The sequence below is a fragment of the Camarhynchus parvulus genome, chromosome Z (genome assembly GCF_901933205.1).
Source record: "Camarhynchus parvulus chromosome Z, STF_HiC, whole genome shotgun sequence".
In the NCBI taxonomy this organism is placed as follows: domain Eukaryota; kingdom Metazoa; phylum Chordata; class Aves; order Passeriformes; family Thraupidae; genus Camarhynchus; species Camarhynchus parvulus.
In genome coordinates this window covers 42,644,107-42,671,848 of record NC_044601.1, presented here as the reverse complement: position 1 = coordinate 42,671,848, position 27,742 = coordinate 42,644,107, and the positions used below count along the sequence as shown (strand labels likewise).

General features: G+C 35.9%; 1 protein-coding gene across 1 annotated transcript; it reads right to left on the bottom strand.

Annotated features, from left to right (window-relative positions):
* Positions 1-711: 711 nt before the first annotated feature.
* On the bottom strand, positions 712-24,921 carry PLGRKT (plasminogen receptor with a C-terminal lysine). The gene is given in 5 exon segments (XM_030969151.1): positions 712-833; positions 5,072-5,181; positions 6,109-6,134; positions 6,137-6,241; positions 24,853-24,921. Coding segments are annotated over 5 exon segments (432 nt in total).
* Between the last annotated feature and the right edge of the window lie 2,821 nt (positions 24,922-27,742).

Below are 27,742 nucleotides of genomic sequence, written 5' to 3'. Positions count from 1 at the left end.
CTGATTTCAAGTATTAAAAAACAAATTATCCTGGGTTTCTGAATGTTGAACAAGCATGAAAAAGATTCAGGAAATAGCTACATAATTTGTTTCCTCTTCTTCAGAAGCTATCTCTGCTCATACTTTAACACAGTTTTCCCTAACAGTAAAACACACAGTTAGCAAGTTATGTGTTTACTTCTGAACCTACTTCTGATAAAAGCTGTTTATTCCAGAACTTGAAGCAGAGATGGTGAGTTCACTGCCTAAAGAACAGCAAATAAAAAGTGCCTCATTTTTCAAAGAAATTGACTGCCTGCTCCTGACTTCAAATTTAGCTGTGTATCCTGAAATGTATTTGAAAATTGTATATATTTATTTATATATTTATACAAACTTGTAACTATCAATTACCATATCTTTATTGGTTATACTGAGTTTGGTCAGTACCTGACTTTTTTACGACAGGTGAAACTTATGTTAAGACTCTGAATAGAAAGTACAAATTCAATATTTCATTCTAAATAAGGAAAATATACTACAGAATAATGATTATTTTTAAGAGATACATATAATATGAAACCAATTGCTTTAGAAAGTACTAATTTTTAAAAATCCATAAAATTTTTATTTTATAATAGCTCATAATCTTACCAATGTTTTAATGATCTAATTATGTTAAAATGCAGTATTATAATCACATTTCAGATATGTAGCTTTAATACCATCTTCCTATTTTTCTATGAAGAAATTGCTCTGAGATATTCTGATTTTCTACAAACCTTCAAATGTGAGAGATCCTTTAGGCAATTCCAGCAAAGTGCTCTGTGTGTCAAGTATGTTCTCTCCTTCACCTTAAAAAAAAAAAAAAAAAAAGGAAATAAAAAAGAAATAAGAGAAAAAAAAAAGAAAGAAGGGAAAAAAAGGTAAATTTCCTCAGTGTTGCAGCTAGAAAGCAAAGAAGGGAATAAACTTAAGAAACTGATTTGTTTGGACCACATTCTTATTTGGACCCCATTAGCAAAATAGCAAGTCATAGCTATGTATTTTATAAATAGGCTGATGTCAATATACCAACAAAGTTGTCTCTAAGGAATTTTGGACTGGTGGGGTAATTAGGAATCTGAGAAGAAAGTGGATCAGACATTCACATGAAGGTGTACATAAGCTTTAACAAGTAAACTTGCACACAGTGTCACAGATGTACCATATTTGGGCACAATCTTTCCTTGTGCCTCAGGACTAGCCTAAAAGGTGTCAGAATGTGGGCAGCACAGGACTTGAAGAAGCATTGCTCAAAGCCCACTGCTCACAAAAAGCTTTGCTAAGACAGTTATCTAAACATGAAGCATAGCAGGGAAAAGTTGTAGAGTGCAGAATGCTCTGGGTAAGGCTGGAATGAAAACATCTAGGACAGAGAATCCAAAAAACAAAGATACAGACTGAACATCATACATAGGTTGTGGTGGTCGGATTGTGATATAAGAAGAGATGAAGATTAGGCAAAGAATGCATTTGTTTTGGCTGATGCCATTTGGCACAATGCCAACAATCTTGTTTATCTATGCCTTAAGTCCTAGCTTTATGATCCTTATAGCAGTAGTTTGAAACTGTATTTATGTGTGATCAGCCTGACTGAATATTGCAATGCAGTCAGGATTACGGTCATTCTATAAAACAGGTCTGAGCACTGACATCTCCCAGCTGTAATTATTATAGTACTGCAGTGCCTGGGACCATCAGTAATATCCAACACTGGTTACCACTCCCACAACATCAGTCAGTTGCATATAGCATCTGATTAGCAAGAGATCTTGGGGACAGGGATCTAGACAGACAAATCTCTATGCCTGTCCCTCGCATGTACTAGAGGACACCGCCCCACTGACTGCTCAGGACACCAGGACTCAGCTATCTAAATCTCAGAAAAGGCAGCCAGAGCTCCATTGCTGAGTGGAGATGTTCTGTGCAATTAGAGGCTGGCCATAAAATCCGTCCCCTCCTCTAATAATTTGTGTGGAAAACATCAGCAGTGTGTGCCTGACTAGGAGGAAAAGCAAAACAGTAAGGCCAAGAACACAGACAGCAGGTTGATTCTTGGTGTCCTCAGAGGTTTAGAAAAGATAGTTTGACAGATGTTCTGTAACCCTGACATACCCAAAAGATTAGGTACTAATACACAGCCCTGGAAACTTAGGGCCTTCCAACAGCACAAGCAGAACTCAAAACAGGTATTTCCCCCTGTGTCTTCAGTTTGGGTTTTAATTAGCCCAAGCTATAGAGCCGGAAAAATACCCTTCCAATATTTCAGTGTGGAAGAATACTAAAATAATGAGATAATTTTTGGTGAAGTAGGCTAGAGACAGAAGAAAAAAAATAACTGTAAGCAAGATCAGAAACAAAATGCCTAATGAAAGAGAAACAATGAAACCTTTCAGGGGTATAAAATGATGCCAAAGGATGAAAGGCAGCAGATGCAGACCTTCTGTGATCAAGTTACTTTAGACACAAGGTTCACCATGCAGCACAGAAATAACTGCAGATTATCTTAGGAGAAGGAACTGGCTATGAGGTTGATGATAGGTGTACCCTGGAAGAAAGAGACCGTCTAAAGAAAGAATAGTAAAGGGAATGGTGTATACATTCATTATTACACCAGAGAGATTAAGCACGGCATACACCAACAGAATAGACAGACAAGCGGAGAAATGGTTGCAAAGGTATGGGAGTGAGCACAGGGATCAATTGAGTATTGAGAATAAGCATTGTGGCTGCAGGTCACTTGTGTCATAAAACCTTCTTTTCAACTACGTAATTTTAATCATAAAATAAAATTGAACTCCTGAACCTGATTTCCAGACCAGATTCATCCAGGCTATTCCATTTCCTTTTAATCTAGTGCTGATATTGGTAATTAGTTTAATTTCCTTTCTTACTTTCCTTTATCCTATCCTGTAAGTAGGATCTGTAGACCCAAATCTCTCACGTCTTTTTACAAAGCTAAATCAAATTAATCACTTTTTTTCCTCTTGCAAGGCAACTTGTCATTCCCTAATAGTTTCAGCTCTTCAGTAAAATTACAGATTCCCTTTCCAGAAGTGATCTGAATTACATATAAATTTCCACAGGAGTTATTTTCCTGCACCTTCCCATCTGTACTCTGTATTAAGGTTGTGAAATATGCATCCCTGGATATATTCAAAAGCCTTTTGGACATTTTCCTGGGCAATTGGCTATGGATGATCCTGTCTGAGCAGGGGGCTTGGACCAGATAACCTTCAGAGATTCCTTCCAACTCAACCATGCCATGATACTAGGAAACCTCACTTGATGTTTCTAGATTTTGCTTAACTCAATTTCATCACATTATTTGGATTATACTCATTCTATGATCATCAGCATTCAGGTTTTCCCTTTTTCTACCATTTCCAGCTGACGAGCTCTGGTGGTAGAAATCCCTATTAATCCCCAGTTTCTTCCTGACATTATCAAATTGAATCCTATTTTGTTGTCTCATTTCTTCAGAGCATCAATTCTTCTTGCACTACAGCTTATTTCTTCTCTGTTGATGAACTTAATCAAGTTTGTCACCCAACGATTTGATTAAGATAAGCTACTCATAATTTAAAATATAAAGCAAATGAAGATCCAGATCAAATCTTGAGAAATATTGTTAATAACCCTGCTGAAGCCTAACCTTCCTTTTCAAGCACAAAATTTGACATAATTTATTTATTCCCATGCTTACCTGTCTACTAATTTCCATGTCTTTCATGCTAACTTAATCTTTAGGTAATACCTGATCAAATGCTTTCACAAGTTTATAATGGATCTACCACATTTCTTTTAGAAAAAAAAAATCTGGAAAAGACAGAGCTAGTTTGGCATATTCAATTTTATTTTCTATTTGGTTCCACAGTTTCTTTTCTGCAAAACATTTTCACAAGCCTTGCGTACTGCTGAAGTTCTCCTAATGGATCTGAAGTGATGAAGATGACTTTTCGTATTTGGAAAGCAATAGGATACTGCATTGCTCCTCTTCAATCTATACAGGACCACATGGTACACAGTAAACACATTACATATAAATTCTAAATTCCAAATGCTAATTCTACTTACTCTGTATGTACTCATCTCCTTTTAAACGCTTTTATTTCTAAGAACTACCCCTTCTTCCCTATGCTTAGCTGACTCTTCATAATAAATCCAGAGAAGTTTGTTTAATGCTGTTGGGGAAATGATCACAGGTATACAATCCTGCATCACCTAAATGTATTTGCATCTGCATGCAGCAGGAACTACAGCAGATTTTGTCTAATTAACCTACCACTATTTCCCATGAAACACATGGAGTTAGGAAACCCAGGTGTTAGATCTGGAGGCTAAAGACTAAGTGCTGAAACAGATTTTTATTTTGTTTCAATACGGTTGTGCCAGTAGCAGAAAAGACAATTAGTTAGACTTAGTTAACTAAGTCAATTTGTAAAGGTGACATGCCATGGTCATGCTGTTTTCACTTACAGTCAACACTCACTGAGCCAGTCTCCTTCATTAGGAATCAGAGATAACATAAATGCATCTCCATAAACTTCAACACGATGTATATAATTTAATCACATAGACAAGGGACAACTATGAGGCAAGACCCCACTTTCCAGGACTCACCTTTCTTCAGTCTTAGCAGGACACTGCAGTAAGATCATCACCTGATGACTGTTCGGTCATGAAGGTGTAAGGCCATGATTCATGTCTCTATTTCTTTATATTGTAATCCCTAACCTTTTCCCCAAAAAACCAGCAGGAGAGTGGAATACAGAAGTAAATCACTACATCTGTCACTTCTCCCAGATATCCAATTCTTACATCAGCTGTGTTTGAAACAGGAAGAGAAAATGACAGTCTTAACTGAAAAGAAATGAGTACTCTTGACTAGCAAAATATCTGATTTCAACAGAAGGGAAAAATGAGACATAATATTTCTGTCAAAGAAACCATCAAATATCTATTACAAGATTTCTCCCAGCCATTAAAAAGAAACATAACAGGTTATCTGAAGCTTGGTTCTCTGTGAGAACAGGACAGACTTACATACCTTTAATCCTTTGCAACAGTGTCCCATAGCCCATATCATAATGATAGGAAAATACAAAGCATAAGGGAAGTATTGGCAGTAAAACTGCTGGGTTCTTCCATTTTATTGCTCTGTGCAAGAGAAAAGAAAAAATTATTTAGGATATTCAGCACATCAGCACTGTTACTCTAGGCTGACCTTGACTGTCTAGGACTTGTGTAACCTTCTAAAAATCTCTAATCAAAGAACAAGTCTTTATTTCCTCAGAAACATTTGTCTTTGGTTGCCTTCTTTCTCAACCCAAGAGTATTTTAAAAATGCAATAGTGATTTTTGAAAATATTAACAAATATGGGATGATCTAACTTGTTTAGCGTGTATGTGCAGTGCCACATACCCAGCCACTTGCAACATGTAACAATGTAGATTCTATGTTCATTTCCAAATGCTACAGAGAACCCATAATGCATAAGGTGCATTTAATCTTCACTATATACACAAAACCACAAATATGTCCTAATTCCATCTAAACGTATTACAGCCCAAGAAAACATCAACCAAAAGTACTGTAGGGCAAGTTCTTCCCTATGCAATATAGCTTTATTAGCCAGGTTTCTTTTTCCCTTGGGTCAGTTGATTCAAATTTAAGTGAGTAGACTTCAGAATATGTCCACTTGTTCCCTGCATTAAAAAAATCCAGATGGAGAATGTGCTACTCACTAACAATTCATTAAATCTCAGTACAGACAAGAAAATAGTGTGGCTTTTAAATACTCTCTCCTCTTCCACACACAACTCTTATTTTGTACTGGACTTTTTGTACTTCAGATATTTTATTGTCATTTTATTGTCAGCTCATGTCTCTGCTTTTAAATAAATCTGCAGTACAGACATAACCAGAACACACTCCAAGCAGACAGAATTCAGAGTCCATTTGTCATTTGATCAATCTCTGAGCAACTACTGGATAAAAATAACTACCTGTAATGCAAAACCAAGACCCAGCAAAATAGAAATATATAATGTAATATATTCTGTGTTAGGGAATAAACTTTGTGCCCAGTTGTTAAAACTGCAGTAGTAAGTGTCCAAAAAATGTCCCGAAATATTTGAGAATTTCTCATGTCCAAGCAATCTGCATGGCTATTTGTCTGTCTCTCATCAGGTTCTTCAGTGCTAGTTGCCTTTCCAGCTAAAGAAGGGAGACAAGTTAAACAAATCTAAGTCATCCATTTATTTTAAAGATTGACTCAATCTCTCAGTGGTCTGTGAATCCAAAACATCAACTAAGAAGGCAATCTTTCATGGCTTTTGATTTAGAATGGCCTTCTTCAGTAATAGTCTGTACCCAAAAACCATTTAGGTCAATTAGCAAATGGTTTTATGCAGAATCTTTCTAATTGTGCTTCTCAAGGTCCAGACAAACAAAATTGCAGTGTTAGGTGTTGAGTGGGACCCAAGTCTCAGCAGGACTCTCTAGATTAAGATTCTCTGACCTTTGCATTTCCATGCTGATTCATAGAGTACCTGCTTTCCCAATTCATTCTGCTTAATTCTAATTTAGTTGTAATAATTTTAGAGTCAATCTTGACACCTCTTTGCCCTTTGAGGATTTCTTCTTCCTCATGATGCATCGTAAAGCTTATAACTCTTCTGTGACACCACAGTTACAAATATAGAAAAGCACTGTAAAGACAACAGATTTTTATAGCTAATAAATATATATCAAAAGTCCATAAGGAAATACTTCTATTACTAAAATTAAAAACTGTTCAATAGTACAATATAGTCAATATATTCACATGTCCAAGAAGAATTTTCTGTGGTACAGAAGAATAAAAAAGCAGACGATTAGATTTATTTTTTTAGTTACGTGCCCCATCTAAATCTACTGTTACATTTTCATTTAAGTAAGGTAAATTCAGTATTTCTCAGAAGTTCCTCTCAGCTATACAGAACACAAAAAGAATTTCCTTTTTAGAGTGATGAAAAAATAATAATTGTGCCAAAAATAAGCAGTGTGAAACCAAAGTGGAGAAGTTAGTTAACAGAACAAGAAGTCTTCTTCACAGCAATGTTTATAACTAATCTTGTGGAGAAAAAATTGAATACCTGGGTTTGTGTGTCTAAGCTTGCTAACCAAGTTGGATGAGAAGTTCAACAAGGTACAGGAAACAGAATACCAGCTGCCTAAATGAGTGTATTCTAGGGAAGAAAGAACAAAGACTGAATTCAGAAAGTTCTATTCTAATGAATCTCTAAAAGTAATTAAATATGTTCTTTTCTCCTGCTTTCTAATTCAAGAATAATTTAAAGGATTTGTAATTACTTAAGGTTTCCACCCATTTATTCATCTCCATTACTATTGATTTAGCCTGAACAGAACAATTTCTGTTAAATTGTTACTAATTATTTCTTCAGACTATGTTGATCTTGCTATCTTATTTACAAGTTCATTCAGTACCTAGGTAGGTAGAAATAATTTTGAGACAGCATAATGAAAAAAGGACAGATCTAATTACATATAATTGTACACAGTAGGAAAAACAACATTCACTATAGTCTCACAGTACTATTTCATCTGTTTCTCTTTCCTCAAGACTTACATTACAATTATTGTTCTCACAAAAAATATCAACAGGCTTTACCTTTCTGATAGCCATAATTTTCAGATTGCTTTGTTTTGGTTTTCTTTTTTTTCAGAATAAGTAATTATATAATGGCTGACCAACCACTTAATAAAATATCAAAATAATTAGATTTTATTTTGTCAGCTACAAGGCAGTTGGAAATTCTAAAATAAACAAGTACACTGCCCATTAATTAGACCCATTTTGGTCCCAAATATCCTAAGCCTGGTAAATTGCTGAGGGCTGACATGATAAGATAAAATAATGACATGTAATATCCATTTAATGACTTTATTTTCATCTTCTGTGTGATTATAGGTGTAGTTTCCACATATGTGAAAAATATTAAGGGATCCTTTGTTTGCCTGTCAGCACAGATAAGGACCTGTGCTTCCAAGATGCACAGTATTACCTTAAATGAGCTTCAATTTGAAGAAACACATGGTAAGGAAGTGAGACAAGGATATGCTTATGAAATATAGGTCTTGCTAAAAGGGAACAATGGAGAAGAAGAAAAACACTTTAATATGCACAGTATTTAGAAAGAAGTAAGTATGGGATAAAAAGAAGGCAAGTTCAAACTTAGAAAAGTAAAGTAAAGGATCCTAACATGATTTCTTTAAAAACAAACACACGCACACACACACACAAACCCCCAAAAAAACCCCAACAAAAAAACCCTTCACATTTGTTATACTTTGACAGCTCTTGTGCTGAAAGAAAAAGATAAGTCACAAACAATAAAGTCAAACAAACACCATACTGCAGGAGACTGTCATATCAAATTCCAGAAGTCCAAGGGTACTTTCATGTATATCTACAAGTAGTTCATATAAATAACCCACTATAATTGAAAACAACTTGTTTTCTATATTATAGACAGCAGCCAGATAACATTATCAAACATTTTTCATATTCTTTTCTAACTAGATCTTTTCTCTTTCACTTGAGTGAAATAACCCTCAACTTTCTCCATCAAAAAACAAGTGGTGGAATGAAATGCATAGAAAAATGCCTGTAATTCCTTTTCTTTGAGCAAACTTCTTCTATGTAGATGTAAAATTTAAACCACATGAAACACAATACTGCATTTAAATTAATTTCTTTTAAAAAAAGATATATTGAAGGGAAGTTTGAGAATTACAAATCTTAGAGATGAACATTCTCTTTGTACATGACGAAATGTGACAGCCAAGAAACAATTATTTCAGAGGAATACTAATCCACAGAAGGCAGTAAAAAGCAGGTCTAGTGACATTTAGCTAAAAGAATAATTTAATTCTTGCTATTACCGAAGTTTTATGATATTACAATGAATAGTTTACAAGATAGCACCAATGTAGCACCAAGAAAGCCCTGAGATGAGTTTGGGGATCTTAAGTAAACTACAGTTCTGATGCAGAGATTTGTAAACCAATTTTTATTTAGTCACAATTTATACGGAGAAAACTTAGTAACAATACATGAATACATACTCCAAAACCCCTTTGAACCTATGTGGTTTTATGCCAAACCCAGGATTACGTCTCTCAAATGCCAGAAGTTCCCTTTGTTCTGTACTCCTTTATTCCATAAAAATCTTCATTCACGCTTTCCATTTTCAAGATCAGTTTTGTTACTTGTCATAGTTTCATCTTGCAAAACAAAAGACCACAGTGCTGTAGCTGTTAGGATTACAACAGGAATCTGAGTAATTAAGAGATTTAATCTAAGTGCACTAAGTGTTCCAGGGCAATTCCACACTGACTCCACTGGATTTCAAACTCTCCCTAAGGAAAAGAAAAAACTGAGCAACAATTATGGCCAAAGTAGTCTTACTAAATACTATTTCATCACATGACTTAAACTTACCAGAATAACTGTAGAAAAAACAGTTTGGAGTATGCCTGAGCTCTTTTCAGAGAGCTCTGTAGCCACTGTGTAGCACAGCAGGGAACACCTCTCTGTCATATTCTGACCAAGCAGACAAAAGGCAGGGCATCTGCCTATCCTGTGCAATCAAATACTGCTTTAGCATGTCCAGACATGACATCTGATCAGTTAAATAGGTTTAAAAGCAATTCTTGACTGTAAAAGCATATATACCTTTAAATAAATTTTGGATGCTCTAAGTATCAAAATGAAACACCTACATGTGCACTCAGGCAACTCCTCTAAACTAGTCTTTTAAAAATTAAAATAATTCCTGTGCAATATCCTTATGCTTATCCATTTAACATGCCAATCTTAAATGAATATCTGGAGCTTGAGTAGTTTTGAATGACCAAGATATCCAGACGTGCTGGTCTTAAACGGCGAACAAGTAGATCCTTAAGGCAAAAAACCAGTGCCTTAAGTGACTGCCTTAAGATCTTAAGGCAGTCAGGATTTGAAAACATATGTATATAGGAAAAGAATCAGAAGTCTACCACGAAAAATAACTCGAAATTAGATGAAAGAAAACCAAACCATGTTTGACTGCAGTTCAAATCAATATTCCATTTTCAGCTGTTAATTTCCTAGTAATTGTGTCTTATTTTCCTCCACATGTGTTCTATTGAAAATGTCAGTCACACTGGGATAGTGAAAGACTTTTGATCTATTAACATGCAGATTTTATGAAAAATACGAAGTCCTACTATCTTAGGACTTATTTACAATAATTTTTAAGATTACTTATTTCTCAGCATGGCAGAACAGAAGAATTAAAGCAGTAGGTATTCATTTTTACTGCAAAACATTTTAAAGAATTTTATAGGTAACGACAAAAAAAAAAGTATGTCATTCAGATTTAGCAGAGATGGGCTGTATTTTATTTAGAAAAGTCTTACTGATTTATTTAGAAAAGTCTTACTGATGGGAGAAGCTGATTATTGAGAAAACAAGCCACAGGTGCACATCACACATGTCAGGTGAACAACCATTCACCATCCAAGTGCCATTGTCTTAGGGAACAAATTCTCCTTCATTTTGTGCACATCACACATATCAGGTGAACAACCATTCACCATCCAAGTGCCATTGTCTTAGGGAACAAATTCTCCTTCATTTTAAGTACACAAATGGCCCATCTACATAACCATAAAAACTTCAATAGGAATGATTTACCTGACTATACTTGCACTAAAAACTATAAAGGATCAAATAAAGGATCTGAAGTATAGCTTTAGAACAAGAGGAAGAGAGATACTATAATTTTCCTACCCAGTTTGCTGTGCATAGCCCAAGAGAGCTGAAGCTGTAATGTGGACACATGGGTGCACATGCCAGTGTGCTTTTCAATTGCTTGTATCCTGTAACAGTCAGACCATTACTTTATAGACACAGTTAATATAATAATAAAAAAGTGACAATAGCAACTTCTATATTGGCAAAAATATTGCATAATTTTAAAATTAATTATAGTATTTCAAAATAAATGGGTACTAGTAGCAAGTGACATTTTAAATTTTATAACACTCTCAAGAGGGCCCAATTAGAAATAACTTTCCCATTTTTTTCTTTAAATACAGCTAGTAGTTTCTCAACACTGTGTGAGCAACTGTAAGGGCTGATTGGGATTCTGAAGTCTGTCGCACAGAAACTGTTAAAGAAAAAGGAAATCAATGTTACAAAATGAATCATGACAGATGAAGAGAAGTGAGGCACAGAGGGAAAAGGTCAGTTACTGGGAAACTGATAATGCTAATAAACTAGTCAGTGGTAACCATCCTTATCATTTCTAGTGATTATTCTTCAGACTGCCAAAATGATGTCAAACCACAAAAAAGAGCATTTATACCATCATTTAATTGATTAAAATCCAGTGGGAGAAAATTCTCATCTAAAATAATTTAATCGACTTTGACAACTTGCAAAAAAACCCTTCTCTGGATTAGAAGTCACATCTTCACTAGACTAGAAATTTCTTATACTTTAGACTCTTAGCTTGTTTTCTCTCTTCCATATGTAGATGGAATGGATGCTACTTTGGTTTTGTACCCCTAAATAGAATGGAAGGTGGTGTACAAATACTCAATAGAAATTAAAAGCAGAGCCAGTGCGAAATGCTCTCTTCTTCACTGCCCACATGTATTAAATATTATTTCAATGGTGTATTTTGTGTGAGTCTAAGTGCCTATGCAGAGGAAGAGACAGTAATCACCCCTCAATAAAGAGTCAATTTGCAACCCAATATGCTTAATGGCTCTCCTGGGAGATATGCTTTTTTACCCAACCTATCTAAAATACTGGGCTGAACAAACACTTAGCTTGAGAGCAGTCATGGCAGTAAACCTATAGAGAATATATTTCATGACACTATCATTAAAACATAATTATACTGATGTCCTGGTAAACAGATACTTGGACAGGAAAGGAATTAACTACCTTAAAAGAAAGAATCACATAAACACCATCTTTACTTAAGTTCTGAAAACCAGTATATAAATCTAAGAAAACTGAAACTTGAAGAAACTTTTGGGATTCCCTTACACTCATGTAAAAGAGCTCTCCAGTTTTGTCACAGGTTAATACATCTGTTAGAGGCCATAGCTACTCTGCCTATAATAGATTATTTTCACTTACAGTTTTTGACTGTTCAGACACTCTGAAAGCATTCTTTTGAAAAGTACTAACTTCTAACTTCTGAGGACTCAGAGCTGTAATGAAAAATAAGGCTTAAGTTATTAAAAAAAAGTGACAATCACATATAAAAAAAATCTGCAAATTCTTTCCAAAACATGTATGAAAGTTGGTGTGCAGATAGTACAGCTATATGTGGCATTTCATTGGTAGATGGAAGACTAAAAGCTCATGTGACTTATCCTTGGTGTCCTTCTTTCTAATCAATAGGTAAAACAAGAAGCTGCTGCAAGTGGTTCTTTGGCAAAAATAAATGAAAAATAGAGTAGTGATACCTATCTCTACACCTCCATTGTAAGCCACCAGAGTGCAATACAGAGATGACAACTTAAAATAATTTTGCAGTGTCTGCTTGGTTCTATGACCAGCATGCCCACAGACATCTCAGGAAATGGGCCTCTAGATCAAACAGTTAAAATAAATCAGACCTAAATGTTTTATCCTGTTGCTTCAAAGCTTGTTTGCAGATATTTTTCACATCAAGTACACAGAGCAATTAAAATTATTAGCAATGCAAGAAACTGCACTTTAAAACGAAAAAAAAATTTAAGGCTTCCCCACGCAAAGACAGATTACAAATTATTTACAAGCAAAGAGTTATCAGAAAAAGAAAAGGGTCTCACAATGTTAGCCACAAGACAGAATGTAAACTGCACTGAAAAAAAAATCACAGAGAATCACAAAATATTCTGAGTTGGAAGAGACCCACCAGGATCGAGTCCCATCCCTTATCTGAACGGTCACAGATTGAACCCATGACCTTCATGTTATTAGCACCAAGTCCTTTATATTCCTTTTTTTGTCAATAAGGTACTGAAATTGCACTCTTTATAAAGAAGAAATAATATAAAAAGCCCTTAAATCCGTGTGAGATTTTGTGCTGCACAAAGGACAGGCTCAATTTAATGGGCAAAGCATGAAGGTAAAATTTCTTGGCAGTAACCCAGCATTCTTATTTTTCTTCTGTGTGGCTTTTAGGCAACAAACATGCAGCAGAGTGCAGAAGGGCATCCACCACCTGCATTTAATAATCTTATCAACAAAAGTAAGTGAAGTTTTAAGGTACTGTTACCAGCGTTCAGAATTCTCAGAAGTTTTATATGAGCTTTATAGAGACAAATCAAAGTCATTGAATAGCCAGTTATGTAAAAGCAGGTATCAATGTTGAAGGAATAGTAAAATAGATCAAGGCATATAAAACAAGTAGTTAATGTTACAAAATCAAGTAATTTATATATCTGACTAATAACTGAGTAAGAGCTTCTCCCCCAACTTAACACTCAGGAAATAGTATTCCATAGAAAGCAAGTAAAAGACTAAATTTTACTTCAGTGGACTTAACAAAAGACTAAAACAATAGGTTTGCTCTATTAAGAGGAAAGGAACTATGGTAAATTTGTTGTGTCACAGGAAGCAGTTTCAGAAGGCATTTTTTCTTTGAAGTCAGTTAAATTCCTCCAACAAATTGAGACTAAGCTGGAGGCGCACCTCCAAGCAAGACAAAATTTGCAAGCTGTATTCACAATGATATGTACTAGTCACAGATATTCCCCCCAAAAAATGCTGGTGTAATTGATTCAACTGAATAAATTTAATTAATATTAGTCTCACTACTAGTGCACCAACCAGTCAGTTTTGCATCTTTTGCTGGTAGTCATTACATATTAGAAAGAGCTATTAAAATCTGCTCTTTGTTAACCACTTCATTTTTTTCTTTACAGTGATCAGACAGAGTATACAATCTGTCAGCTAAGACCAACCAAACTGGCTTTTTCCCGGCAAGACAGATGGTTCTAATCTTCCTCAGTACAGGTATCATTTATCTTGTTCTGTTCCATTTGATGAGCAGAAACTAATAAGGATATAGAATTGTTACCAGAGAGCATTTATTTCCCAGAATTAAGCCCAGATCACCTAAGGGACAAAACAATTTATGTAAGGCTTCAAGACAAATGCATTAGTGATGTCGCAAGCGCTACTAGTATCTTGTCAATAGAAAACAAATTTAGCTATTTCCCACCCCAAAGGGAAACAGATGGTAGTAATCTGGAAAGGCAAAACTTGCTTACATTTTACTTCACGAGAAAGAACGGGAACAATTGGTTTCATTTTACTAGAACTAAAAAAAGTCTTTTTGACTAAATTTCACTGAAAACTTTGGGGAGGAAAAGGTTAGGGATTTACGTGACCCTGAAGAAAATGACTCAGTGTCTGAGACATTAAGAGAAATTCAATTTTTCAGGCATCATCATAGAGGTGGTTGATCTTTTACTAACAAAGATAAGGTGACAAATCTATAGATGGAAAAATGTCATCACAAAAAGTTTTATTAGGCTCAGGAAGAACTGCAGAAACCTGTGTCAGTACTTTCCTTTTTTATCAATGAAACACAAGAAGCATGAAGAAAATTTTCTTGTTCAGAAACTCACTGACATTTTAACATTAGCCATGTTTCCTGCCAAGAGTCAAAACAGTGCACATATGCATTTTAAGCACCACTTCATTTTAAGATCAACTGATAAATAATTGATAGCATTTTGACTGAATAATGAGTTAATTGAATTTATTAAGGAAAAAAAATAAACAACTGAACCCCAAAATTGTATTTGTAAATATTATCCTTTTTTAATGAAAGAAATGTCATCTCCCCCCTGCCCTTACTCATACTTTCTCATGCTCTCTTTTCCATTTCTACTTATAGCTCATTACTCAAAAAGAGACCCAGAATAAAGGACCAGGACATGTGCCAGATATAAGTCCCTACCAAGAACAAACAATAGGCTTATGAGGTTCAGGGACAGGAGTTGGACGTGATGATCCTGATGGCTCCCTTTCACTCAGCATATTCTATGATTCTATGAATTCCTTGTACCTGTTTAAGATGGAGTACCAAGACTGAGCCTACTAGGTATCAAAAAGACTAATGTTTTTGTTTTTCAAAAGTTTTGGTTTTTCCTTATCTAATTTCCATTAACATTTTGCATTTGTCTTTAACAATGTGGTCCGGTGTCTAGTTTCTCATAAAACCTCTACTGATCTATCTTAATATTATCTGTACATTCTTAATATATTTTTGATTCTAAGGAATTTAAAACAAACTGAGGAGAGGAGGTCAGAGGAGACCCATGAGCTGTCTGATAAATAAATCAGGTCTTCCTTATCTCTCACTCACAAAATTCTCAGTATCTGTAGTAAAGGAAGTCCAGCAAAGTACTATGTGTAGAATCCATGATTCAGTTCAAATATCACAAAACCAATAACTTAAGGAAGTTACTTATTTGTACAGAAACATTATCTTCTTAAATATGAAGATACAAATACTGCTTGTACTTTATCTCTGCTAAATGTGTAATCTCATTTTTCACTTGAAGATATGTTTAAAATGCTTCGTCTCTTTTACTACATACATCCTGTCACCTATTACCATAGCAACTTCACGAGAAATTTCTTCAGAAGTAAGAACTTCAAAAACCACTAGAGGGTTACCTAGATTATCAAACAGAATCCAATAAGAAACAAACTTAAAACTCCTGCTGGAAGCTTCAAACTTATTTCTTACTTGGCAAACAAAAATGTTACACCTTCTTTGTACATTTTCAAAAAGAGATTGAGAAGAAAAGCAAACACCAGTAATAAACAGCTGTATAACTGAAGTTACAACATCTTGTTTTGAGATACACGAGTGTCTGGATATAAACTGAAATGTAGTCCTGTTCCATATCTTATAATAGATCTATATTTTTCAATTGTTTTTATATCTTTATTTCAGAAAAAAAAATTATAATTTAGTCAAAAGATACAGCTAATTAATAAGCATCTATGGGGTACTTCTTTCATTTCAGATTTAAGACAAATTGTCAAACACGAAGAGAAAACTGCCTTGTTGTTTTCATTTATTGCCATTCAAAGCAAACCTCTTAAGGCAATACAATCCTGGCAGGAAGGTAAAGCAATCATTCTATGGTCTGCCCCTAACCAAGAGCTGACAGTATAAAGGAAAGAAAACATATGATATTAAGTTGCATTTATCTATGGTTTCAGTGAGTTTTTGATATATTTCTCCAAAACCAGATACTTTTGTCACTCACCTTTTGTAACATCAAATTACATTCTAATGATATTAATATTTACACATTAGTATATATGATGAAATAATATTCTGAAGCATTTTCTTACAAAATTGAGAGCTTTATTGCCATTTGTAGATATAGCAAACACTCAGCAGCAGTTTCACTTCAAGCCGATTTGTGAATGCATGTAACATGGCTTATGCATACAGTGTGCAATGTACACATGTTTCTTCACAGGCAAGAGCTGAAGAACAGATGAAAGCACAGAACACTTGAATACTATTTTGAGAAGTACAAATCTAATGATTTATAATTTGAATGAACTAAATAAGATGTTTTTTCTGCAAGAGATAAATACGTTTGTCATTTCTGTGTTGTGTCAAAAGAAAATTTCACTTACAGAAGAACATGCTGTATAATTTGTATCTATGAAAAAGCAGACTATGCCTTACTGAACTAGAGGATGAGTTTCCCTAGCAATGTTTTATACTATCTGCCCACTGACTCCACAGTTTTAACTAACTGAGCAAGAAATGTCTTTTGTTTTTATTTCCTTTATTAATTTGCATCATTGCCAAAACTTCAAACGAAGCTGTTAAACAAAGTGGGGCAGGGAAAGGGCTGGGGGGGGGGGGGTGTAAAAGTATCCACTGAGATACAGAACTATAGAGGATTTTCCATACCACTATCTGGTCCTAATTAAAATAGGATAATGTAGTTTTATCATGACTCAAAATAAACCTAGATGATATTAGGGACCCCAAAAGAAAGAAAATACTCAAAAAAACAAGGAAAGATTGCCATGGATTTTCAGGGGAAAAAAAAAAAAAGGAAAAAAAAAGGAAATAAAAAGTACTACCACTGCATTGTCAAAACAAAGAAAAATAAGCCCTCTGTTTTCTAGATTTACTTGATCTTGACTTTTTTTAACCAAGAATATAGAATCTTTTCCATGCCCACACAGGAGGATACAGGGAGCAAGTCTATAAACTCTCAGACTAACTGCTATGAAAGCAGATCTATGACTGTTTCCTGGCTATCCAATATTACCTGGAGAAAAGAACGCACTTTAGAGTCTGACATAATAAAACAGTGAGAGAGGAGGGATGGCAGCAGACTGGGATTGAGACTATCCAGAGATTCATGCTGTAGACAGGTTATAATAAAACATTCTTATTATTGGAAAATACAAGATCTGTCGGAAGTATATTATTTTTCTAGCATGTTTATTTTCTTACAAGTTTAGTGGCTCACATCAAACATTAATTTAGGAGACTGTATTTGACTCCTGAAAGCAATGATGCTTTCCCACTGAGAAGAATATCTTTTTGTTTGGTAAGAAATCCCCCTGCTAGGAAAGAAAAAACCCCCAAAAGTCTACCAAAAAAACCCTCCAAATCACTCTGACTGCAACTCCCAAAAACCAATAAAACAATGACATGCCCTAAGCACTAACTTAGTTTTTTTTTGTTTCCAGCACTTTCAATGATTCTTGGCTCCTCCTGTATAACTTATTCTTAAAAGTTACACTTCTCAAGAATTTCAGTCTTCCAGTCTGAGCATGAAAGACTGGCAGAGCTGACCTGCTGTACTCTCAAATGAATACTTTTTTAATGTGTTTTGCTTAAGTAATGGTTATAACCTTGTACTGAAATTTCTGATTTCAACGGACTTATGTATGTGCTAATACTGGATATATAATTCTACATACAGTGTAGGAAAAATGTATCTGCTAATACAGCAATATATATTACAAAACTTCCAAAATATACAGGAGATTGAACAATTCTTTTCCAGGTAAATTATTCCCACAAACAAGATTTTTGCTTTGTTTTTGCACTCTGACAGGCAGGGCACATGGAGACTTTAATTCCCAATTCCCTTCTCCATCCCTTGTCATGTTACTTCTGTATCATTATCACTTAACATACTTCTAAAGTCTGTCTGACAGCTGTCAGTTAAAAATTAGACCAAGTCACATCTTGTTTCAACAGACTGCTGCTCTGCATATGGTGCCCAGTATGAGTGCAGACATGAAGCAGTAACTGCTCATAATTCTCAGTCTGGGAAGAAAGAGAGGTAAGAAAATCCTCCCTCACAGGATCCAAAAAATACAGTGAGCCACAGTCTGCTTCTGTGGGTGTTAGTGAATCATAAAATAACTTGGGTTCAACCTCAGCAGTCTTACTCCACTGCTGGATTGGCCTTGCAGGGGAAACGGTTTCTCCTTACACTCAGTCTGCACTGTTCCCCAAATCATGTTTCAATGTATACCCATTACGTCTTGCACTTTCTGGCTATACTTTCTTGATTACTCATGGTTGGTGGGAGGCTGCCCTCAGATCCTGCTCCCCAGAAGGCATCTCATTCCAGGCTAAGTAAGCACAGTGCACTTGACCTCCTTGCAAGTGCTCCTGCCCTTGGCCATATTGGTGGTCTGCTGCAAAAGCTGCTCTTTTTCACCTACACTATTCTTTCACCAGGGAACAAGCGGGGCAAAAAGTGGATGCAGTATTTAAATGGATTTAACAAAGCACTGAACAGAAGACAACAGAAAATTTTGTCAACCTACTGGCTTCACTACAGCTTAAAAAGCCCTCATTTATCCTTTTGACTCTCTCTTCTGTCAGGGTACACTGCTGACTTATGCTCTAGTTGCTGTCTTCCAGTGTCCCCTCATCTCTACAGAATTGCTCCCATTTTTCAGCTCTCAGTCTGTGTTGTGGCCAAGGACATTTAGCTGACACTTAAATCATGTCAGCTTTCCTGAACTCCTTTATCCTTCAAAGCTCCTATGGCACCTCACCTACCAGTTTCCCAAGCAAGATGAAATCCTTTCTCCCAATGTCCAGGGTCTGCAACTCATCTTGCTACAATCAAGTCTAACTTGTAATATTATAGTTCTCCCTCATTTGTAAATAACAAACTCAGCTGTACATGATGGCTCTTGGATGGCCCATCTAGTACATACACATCTGTATCAAGCAGTTATTACTCACATTTTGCAGAAATGTACTCAATTGTTTATGTCTTCCTATTTATGGCAGATTTTCAGCGGATATTCAGCAGATTTTAGGGAGACTACAGTCTCATGAGAATCAGTTAGTAATCCAGAGACTTTCTTCAGCTGTTTAAAAGAACAACTTGTTTCTTCATGTATTTTGTCACTCTGATTGGTGACCTACAGCATGCTCCCTCCACAGTGTCATGTTTTGTAGACTCTCCTTTGACCTTAACTCACATGCTATACCTTCTCATCATGGGCATCAGTACTACTTGTCTTTCCTTCCTGTCTTTCCTGAAGAACTAGTACACCTCTGTTAGAGATTTCAAGGTGCATGAACTACCATATCTCAGTTATTCCCATGATGTTGCAGTACTGTGACCAGAGACAGCTCTTGTTCTTCATGCTTGTTTCTCAGGCTGTGTACATCTGTGCTTGAGCATGTACAGGCTTCCTTTCTCCAGAACCACCAAGACTGCAGAAAATCCCAGCGCACTGTCTCATAAAAGCTTCTGCCAGGACTAGATACGTTCTAGGCTTCTTTATTTAATATCTGCTGCAACAGCAGAATGCTCCTATTGTGCTGCTGTAGTAGAAACACCTTTTTTTAGGATGGCAGAATGTGATTAATTTTTTGATTTGGAGAAAACACAGAGGTTTTTCATTTCCTGGGGTTTCATGCAAACCCCAGGAATTCAAAACCAGAGTAAAGTGCTCTGCAACAGCTTAGAGAATTCCTTGTGCTCCATTTACTACCCTATTTACTTCACTTCTCTAAGCAGGGCCTTATGCAACACAATTGTTTCTTCCATTCTCTAACTCTGAATCACTGCTTCTCTCCTCACTGCTTTTTTGTAAAGTTTTCCCAGAAATGCATCTAGGTGAAAACTTCAATGGCTTGACAACATCAAGAGACGCACTTAAACCCTAGGTCTGATTGTTATATATAAAGATATTAAAACAAATCAGTCTTTTCATCCATGCTTTTCCATCTATCATCTTGTAACAGAGAAAAGAGTGATACAACAAAATTACAAAGTACTCCTTAATTCAGATCTCATTATTAATGATGAAGCTTATATGAGAAAGAGTAAAAAAGGTTAGTCAATAAAGGATTCAGTGTATCACCAATTATTTGTGGAGTTCCAAGGAAAAAAATTCTTCTAATTAAGTAATAGAACACTTATACACTGAGATATACCTAAAAACAGTCATGAAGGATTTTAAATGCTACTAGGACTTAATTTTTTTAGTTGTATGGACTAGAAACCACTGCTTACTATGCAGTACTATTCCTATACACATCAAGATACCTTCATCTTCTTATAATACCACTGGAAAAATAAAAACCCTGTTATTAAAACAAAATCTCAGCTTTCTCCTCTGCAGGGTTACCTTTCAAGTAGTGCAGACATGCTATATACAGGAAAACTGGGATATTAATCAGTTTCCCCTGAGTAGTGCTTCCCAAGGAAAGAAAGGAAAAGCAACTTTTTAGAGCCAAAAGCAGTATAAAAATAACAGCAGAACATAAACTAAAATCTAACTGGCAGAGTGGAGTGGGGTGTCACAGGAGGTAATGGCTTGGTGGGGTTCTGTTCAAAACTAGAGCATTTTTGATTCCTCTACATATATTAGTGAATCTGGCTAAATTTTGCCAGGAGAACGAAGGCTTTTCTATGTGAGACCTCTAAATCAAAAGCCTTTTGAATTGTGATTACAATGTCTTTTACACATCACTGCAAAAATACTACTCTGTAAGCTCTGCTTTATGCAATCCTAGAATCAAATTAATTAGCAGTAAATTAAAATTTTAATCTGTACTGTGCTGTGATCTTCTACCACGATTTTGCTTCTTATCATTCTAAATAACACAACACCGAGTATACAAGATTGTTTTTGTATTTTTAATATTATATTATTCTATTATATTATTACATTATTTGAAGACAATATACTTGTATTATGCACTTAACCAAACTTAAGTCTCTCTCATCACAATAAAGTCTTTAGGAAGTACCTTCAATATATCTTCACAGTATGCAAAGTCAGACAATTTCTTATTTAAAAAGCAACCTGTCAGGCTTCTTGACAGCTAGTTCTAGCCAGTAAGATCACCATCTAGAAATATTAACAAGAAATATTTAAAATGTTCTGATCCATATTGAGGAAAGCATAATCGGCCACAAACATTTCTGCATTCTTGCTTGCCACTTTCAGATATGCATCTTTTTCCAGGCTGCCTTGTACATTTTAAAATGGCTTTCTTAATAAATATTTATTGCAATAGCTTTCTTAAGGTATACATTTGGGATGTTAAAAAAAGACAAGGAATAAAAGAAAACTAGAACAGAAAGTACAGAATATAGCACTTTGACTAAGGAAATATATGCAATTCCCACATTTAATCGTGTTAAGAGGACACACAGAGCTCATTTAAAAAAAAAACCAAACTGCTGTAACTGCTCTGTGGCCTGGAGCAGAGACCTGCTCTAACCTATCCAGCCTCACTAAAAGCACTCTACAAGGCCATATACTAGTCTTGAGCTGTAGATCTGAGATAGTAAAGTGTTTGAAAATAATTTTGCAAACTATACTTTAAGGAGCAGACTCGTGATAAAAACGAAGCCTCAACAAACTTCTACCACAAACAGCCTCCATTGACATAGACTGGTATTTCATTCTGGAACCACACAAAGACAATACAAACAACTGGCAAAAGTCCTTCAACATCAAGGCAAAGAGCTGAGGTTTTACTTTTCTTCCAAAAAGCATTAAGATACAATTTACAAGGCCACAATCCCTCCTTTTCAGAGTAATCCCAAGAAAGGCATAAACAAAAAACCCACGCATAACATCTTTTAATATTGTCTTATGCTAAAATAGTCAAGCTGGTTTGGCTGTCCAGCACATACCAGAATGACTCTAAAACTAACTGAGCTTTAGCATGCACCACAGTTTGTGATTTGGAGAAATCTTTATCAACTTCTATAATGTTATTGTCTTCTTATTTTTGTAACGTCTCTTTCAAACCTACAATCTTCCACATGACATAAGTCAATCACTAAAAGCTTTGCATCTTTCTCTTCAGAGGAGAGCATACATCTATTTGGGATTGCTTTCTTTAAAAAACAAGTGTTCTGTCACAGAAATTAGTAGCACAAAAATCTCTGACTCTCTCACCAATACCTACTGTGTTTCATTCCAGGTCTACTCAAAGAGTAACTAGCTCATTTCTGTGCACTGTCACAACATCACTGATAGCAGGGAAAGCATTCTAGGTGAAACAATTTTGATGACTTCTTGATCCACATCAACTAGCTTGGAGTGACAATTTTACCCTATTCCTTTAACATCTTAATCATGGGACTCTTTAAGAACGTTCAGAAGCTATGAAAAGCTCCGAGAAGTTTGGATCCCACATGTTGTTTTGGGGTCGATTTACATTTAAAACAAATCACTATTTTTGAATATCTTATAGTCAGTACATCACATTGTTTCAAGTGTAAGCTTCTATTTTATTAATAGATATGATGGTTTTCAGAGAAAGATGGGTGAACTGATAGCATCCAAATCCCAGTATTTCACCGTAAGAATATATATAAATGCTTTAAGTTAAGCTCTTTCATTCTGGTCCTAGCATGACCTAACTTCTCCAAGCATTTCTAGTCACAATTTTGTCTAAAGCAAATAAATCAAGTTATATAATTTTCTACAAATATCTTGAAAGTCTAGCAGTAAACTCCACATCACAGGTTTTAGTCACATATGGAAAAGACAAATGGCAGTCTTCCCTCTTCCCTACGCTCTCCCCAAATTTGAAGCAGGGCTACATTCTTCCATCCCCTAATCACATGAAATTTAGTTCTCTTCCCTGCCCCCAGTGAATCTTTTACACCCGATTCAGCTGTACACTTCATTTATTTTCAAAAGATTGGGGTTTTCTAACATGGCAGGTGTGTCTGCAAACACAGTAGGAATCAGATATGATCAGGTGTTTGTAATGCTAGAAAGAAATATACAATTCTCAGCGTAACTATTGTCAAAAAGAAGACATACAGTGAAGGGGAAGTTCCTGCAGAACAACTTGCAAAAATTTTGGACATTTATATATAATTTTGAAAGGGCACTTTTGTAACTGCTTTCAAAGTTTGTTTTTTATAAATGCCTGAGCATTTGAGCTAGAACTAGCCAAGGCAAAGACTGGCATGCAAAGTCTGCAGCTACCTCTACAAATGTTAGCTGAATTCAAGCTCTCTCCTCAACTTCATTTACCCAACAGAGAAGCAGTTTGTGAAGCAAGCTTCCACTGTAATTTCACTATCAACCTGTCAAACTGAAAACCTTCCTGTTATTTGGATTTCCAAAAACCTTGGGGGTGGGAAGAGCACCTCTCTGCAGGAGGGGGGAAAAAATTGTACGCAAAACTTGTGCCGTCTAAGAAACATGTAACACAGCACAGACAGAAAATGATGTCTAGAAGTCATGCAAAAGGTTGCTCTTTGAACACTTAAGAGTTATCCACTCTTTTATTATATAATCTTTCCTTATGCTATGTTTCTTCTTCTTAGACACATTTCTAAGGTCACTTTCAGAATTTACTTGTGATCCTACAAAACCTGCTACTGCACATTGCTTTATAAACTAGAATATGCCATCTACTGGCAATTTAGTAAATTGGAAGTTCATCCATCAAAATTTTAAACATTCTAAAAATTTTACCTGTGTTCAATTTAAATGCAAAACTAAAGGAACAGACTCCAGCTAAATCCTTCAGATTGCATTCCAGCACTTGGCATATAAATATTACGAGTAAGTTACAAGATATTTAACAATAAATCAGAAAGCTAGTGCTATACTGTAAGTCTGTTCAGCACAACTTTCTGAGCCCTAATCAAACTGGTTTTCCTTTTTCTCTGCTGTTATTATTTTATGAAAGGGAATAAAACATCCCCATGCCCTATTCTGAGGTTTCTAGAAAAAATCAGCTGCAGCTACCTGACTGAACTAAAGAAAGAACTGCTTAAAAGATTTTTTAATGGTGGGAGAGTTGAAACATATTTAATTCATATACTTTAAGAGTATAAGATCCATGTTTTAGCAACTCCATTATAACAGATTCACTTTAACATATACATGTTTCTTAACACTGCAGTGTTACAATGCAGTAACACAGCTCAACTTCAACATAAATGTACTTTTCAAAGTAGGTTTCCAAAACTGTTTTTAGAGTCTAGCTACTTTAATGATAGTTTCCACTTCTCTAATTTGTTAAGACAGACTCTTGAGGAAGTCTTTTGACACAGAGAACAGGTGCTTTACACACCTGAACCTGCTGCACTAGGTAACCACACAGGAACCAGCGGAGCACGTGAATAGAGCACCTTTAACCCTGGGAGGACAGCGAAGTTCAGCAGGGGAAGCTGCCGGTCCAGCCGTGGGCAGGCAGTGAGCCGCGGGAGAGCCTCTCCCGCACCGCCGCCGCCCTCTCTGGCACCTGGAGCCGCATAAGCTCCTGCTGCCCTTTCAGGCTGCCGTTCATGGCCTTCGAGGAGACGAACCCCATCGCACCCTGCAGCGCAGAAGACACGAAACGGGGGATGCCGGCGAGGTGGGAGAGCCGGGTGAGGATGAGGAGAGCCGCCCCCGGGAGGAGCCTGTCCTGGGTCCCGCCCCCTCTTCCGCTATGGAAACTATCTCGAGAAATTTGAAGAAACCCATCCCATGCGAATAGACACACAAGCCCTGGTAGGCTCGCCACTCGGGAGTGATACATCTAGGCAATACATGTAAATCAACGAGGAAAACAATTAAAAATGCCTTTGTTGCTTAACGCTTCTTATCTTGCTCTGCCTTTCATCATGTGTCAGAATGTTTTCATGACATCATGCTAGAATTACAAAATCACAGAATATTCTGAGTTGGAAGAGACCCACAAGGATCATCAAGTCTGTCTTTTAAGTGAATGGCCCATACGGGGATCAAATCTACAGCCCTGATAATATTAACAGCATGCTCTAATATCCTGAATTCTTTTGGCACTAAAAAGTATCTCATTCAGTTTTCCAACTTGAGTCTGTGAGGATACACAGCACTTCGAACACCACCTCATAGTGCAATTTGACATCGTCTTAATGCAAGAATTAATATTTTTCCAGAAACAGTCTACTCCTTCAATCTGCTGATATCTTGATCTGCAAATGCTGTTTTTGACAATACTTATTTTCTAAATTCAGGCATTTTCCAAACAGTTTTGTTTCAAAAAAATACTGAGAAGACTGTCTTCCATTATTTTTCGTCCTTTTTTTTTTTTAACTGGTAGAGCAAAAATGAGAAAAAGTAAGGAAAAAATATTTAGTATTTTTGTCTTGTGGAAACTTGCTTAGCGTTTTTACTTGAAGTAAAAACTTGAAGTAAAGAACTTCCAAGAACTTGAACTATTGCAGTGTTATTTTGAAAATGTCTGTGAATTTTGAAGTATTCAACAAGTATTTAATTTCTCCCCTGGATCTCTGATGCAGCAGAGAGCCAAGGGAGAAATTTATTGGCATACTCCAGCTCCACACAAGATGGCACTACTGCACTGGCAGCCACTGACGAGACTTCATCAGAGAGAATTGTGACTCATGGGTGTCTCACTGATAAATTTGTGAGACTATAACATTCTTTCAAAGCAGGTTACCAAAGATACCATCCATCTTCACCCACTGAACCCCTTGCAACCAAGCAAACCATTTTGGTCTGTCCAAATCTTTCCTTGAGGAGAAAGGAGTTTCAGAGTGCAGTAGACCTCTGTAGTGCAGCCCTGGCAAACCTCTGTGTTACAGAGATCTGCTTTCTGTGGAGGGGTTAGCACGATGAGGCAGCAGATTTCAATAATACAGGAACAGATAAGGGAAAGGTGGAGGGGTAGAACTGTGACTTACTGCTAGAAAAACAGTACAGGTTTCTGAAGAAAGGATCTAGGACTCAAGAAGTAGCATAGAGAATGGAGACTAGTTTCCATAGGGCATAAGAAACCACTGCAATTCTTGCCTGTGGAAGAGAGACTGGTTTGAGCTACATCAGACTTCAGACACTGGCAGGAGCCCACTTGCAGCAGGGGCTGCAGCTCTTGCCTCCCTTTGTCGGTACCACTTGTGGCTTGAATTATGTGATTTCACTGATACTGTAAATATTCATGGCACCACACTGAGGGATATAGCCTCTCCTGTTCTAATTCCCAGTCTGTCAGGTCATGGTATGGAGAGGAAAAAATCAGACAGTATCATACATTGCACGGTGCTGTTAGATTGTCAGCATTTCTGAAGGTAGGCAGTGTTTCTCTAGTCCAGAAAGCAACAGGTATTGCTGCCATGACAAAAGACCCATCAAAGTTATAAACACATTTCAAAGTAACACAAATCTGATATCCATTAGACAGGCAGTCATGTCTCCTTTGTTCTTGTCATACTTTTAAAAATAATATTTAAATTTTAAGGCGTATTTTCTCCACAAACAGCTGGTCCAAAAATGATTGAACCTTGGAAATGCTGACTGTGATACCTAATTAAAAAAAAAAAAGAGTCAAGTAAAAACTGAAATAGTTATTATTTGAGCTGATGCAGATATTTATTAGGTAATTTATTTGTGATCTTTACATGATGAGGAAGAAAGAGGAACACAGAATTAGAACCAGAAGAAATATTTGAAAGAAAGCAAGCGTTCTTCCTCTTATCTTTATATGTAATGCACTTGGATGCATCAGTTTGAATTCTACTATAATGACTTGAATGTTAAACAATTCATTATTCTCTTCAATTATATAATCCAGATTGAGAAGGAAACATATTATGCTAGAGATAGCTGGTAGAACTAGTATCTGGAAAGTAGGCTGTATCTGTATCAGTCTGCCTGACTGATTTAATTGAAATTGAAAGATTATCTACAAAATTGAATTCCAAAATTTATCAATCAAAACAGTTAGTTTGAAAGAAACTGAAGAAATAAATTGAAGACCAATGTCCTGAATTTGTAGTACTTAGCAAGCCAATTTCCTTGTTTTACAGTATATTTACTTAAGTATGCCAGAAGTGTACTGACTGTAAACATAGATGACCACAAGACATTTTAACCCCATAATAACTAATTATTTAACTTGTAAGAGTAACATTTCTTTTTAGATTTTAGGAATGAATGTTCAGCAAAACAATCCAGACTTCTGATATTTTACATTAATGAAGAAAGATGATTGTAACCTTGTAGATTTTTACCTATTTTTTTGTTTTACTATTTGACTTCCAAAAATAGGAATTGTGTGAAGGAAAATCCTAGCAGCTACACAGAGCTAAGATAAGCCTGTAGCTTTGACACAGCATTTTTTGTTTGTTGTAGGGGAAGTCCCTATG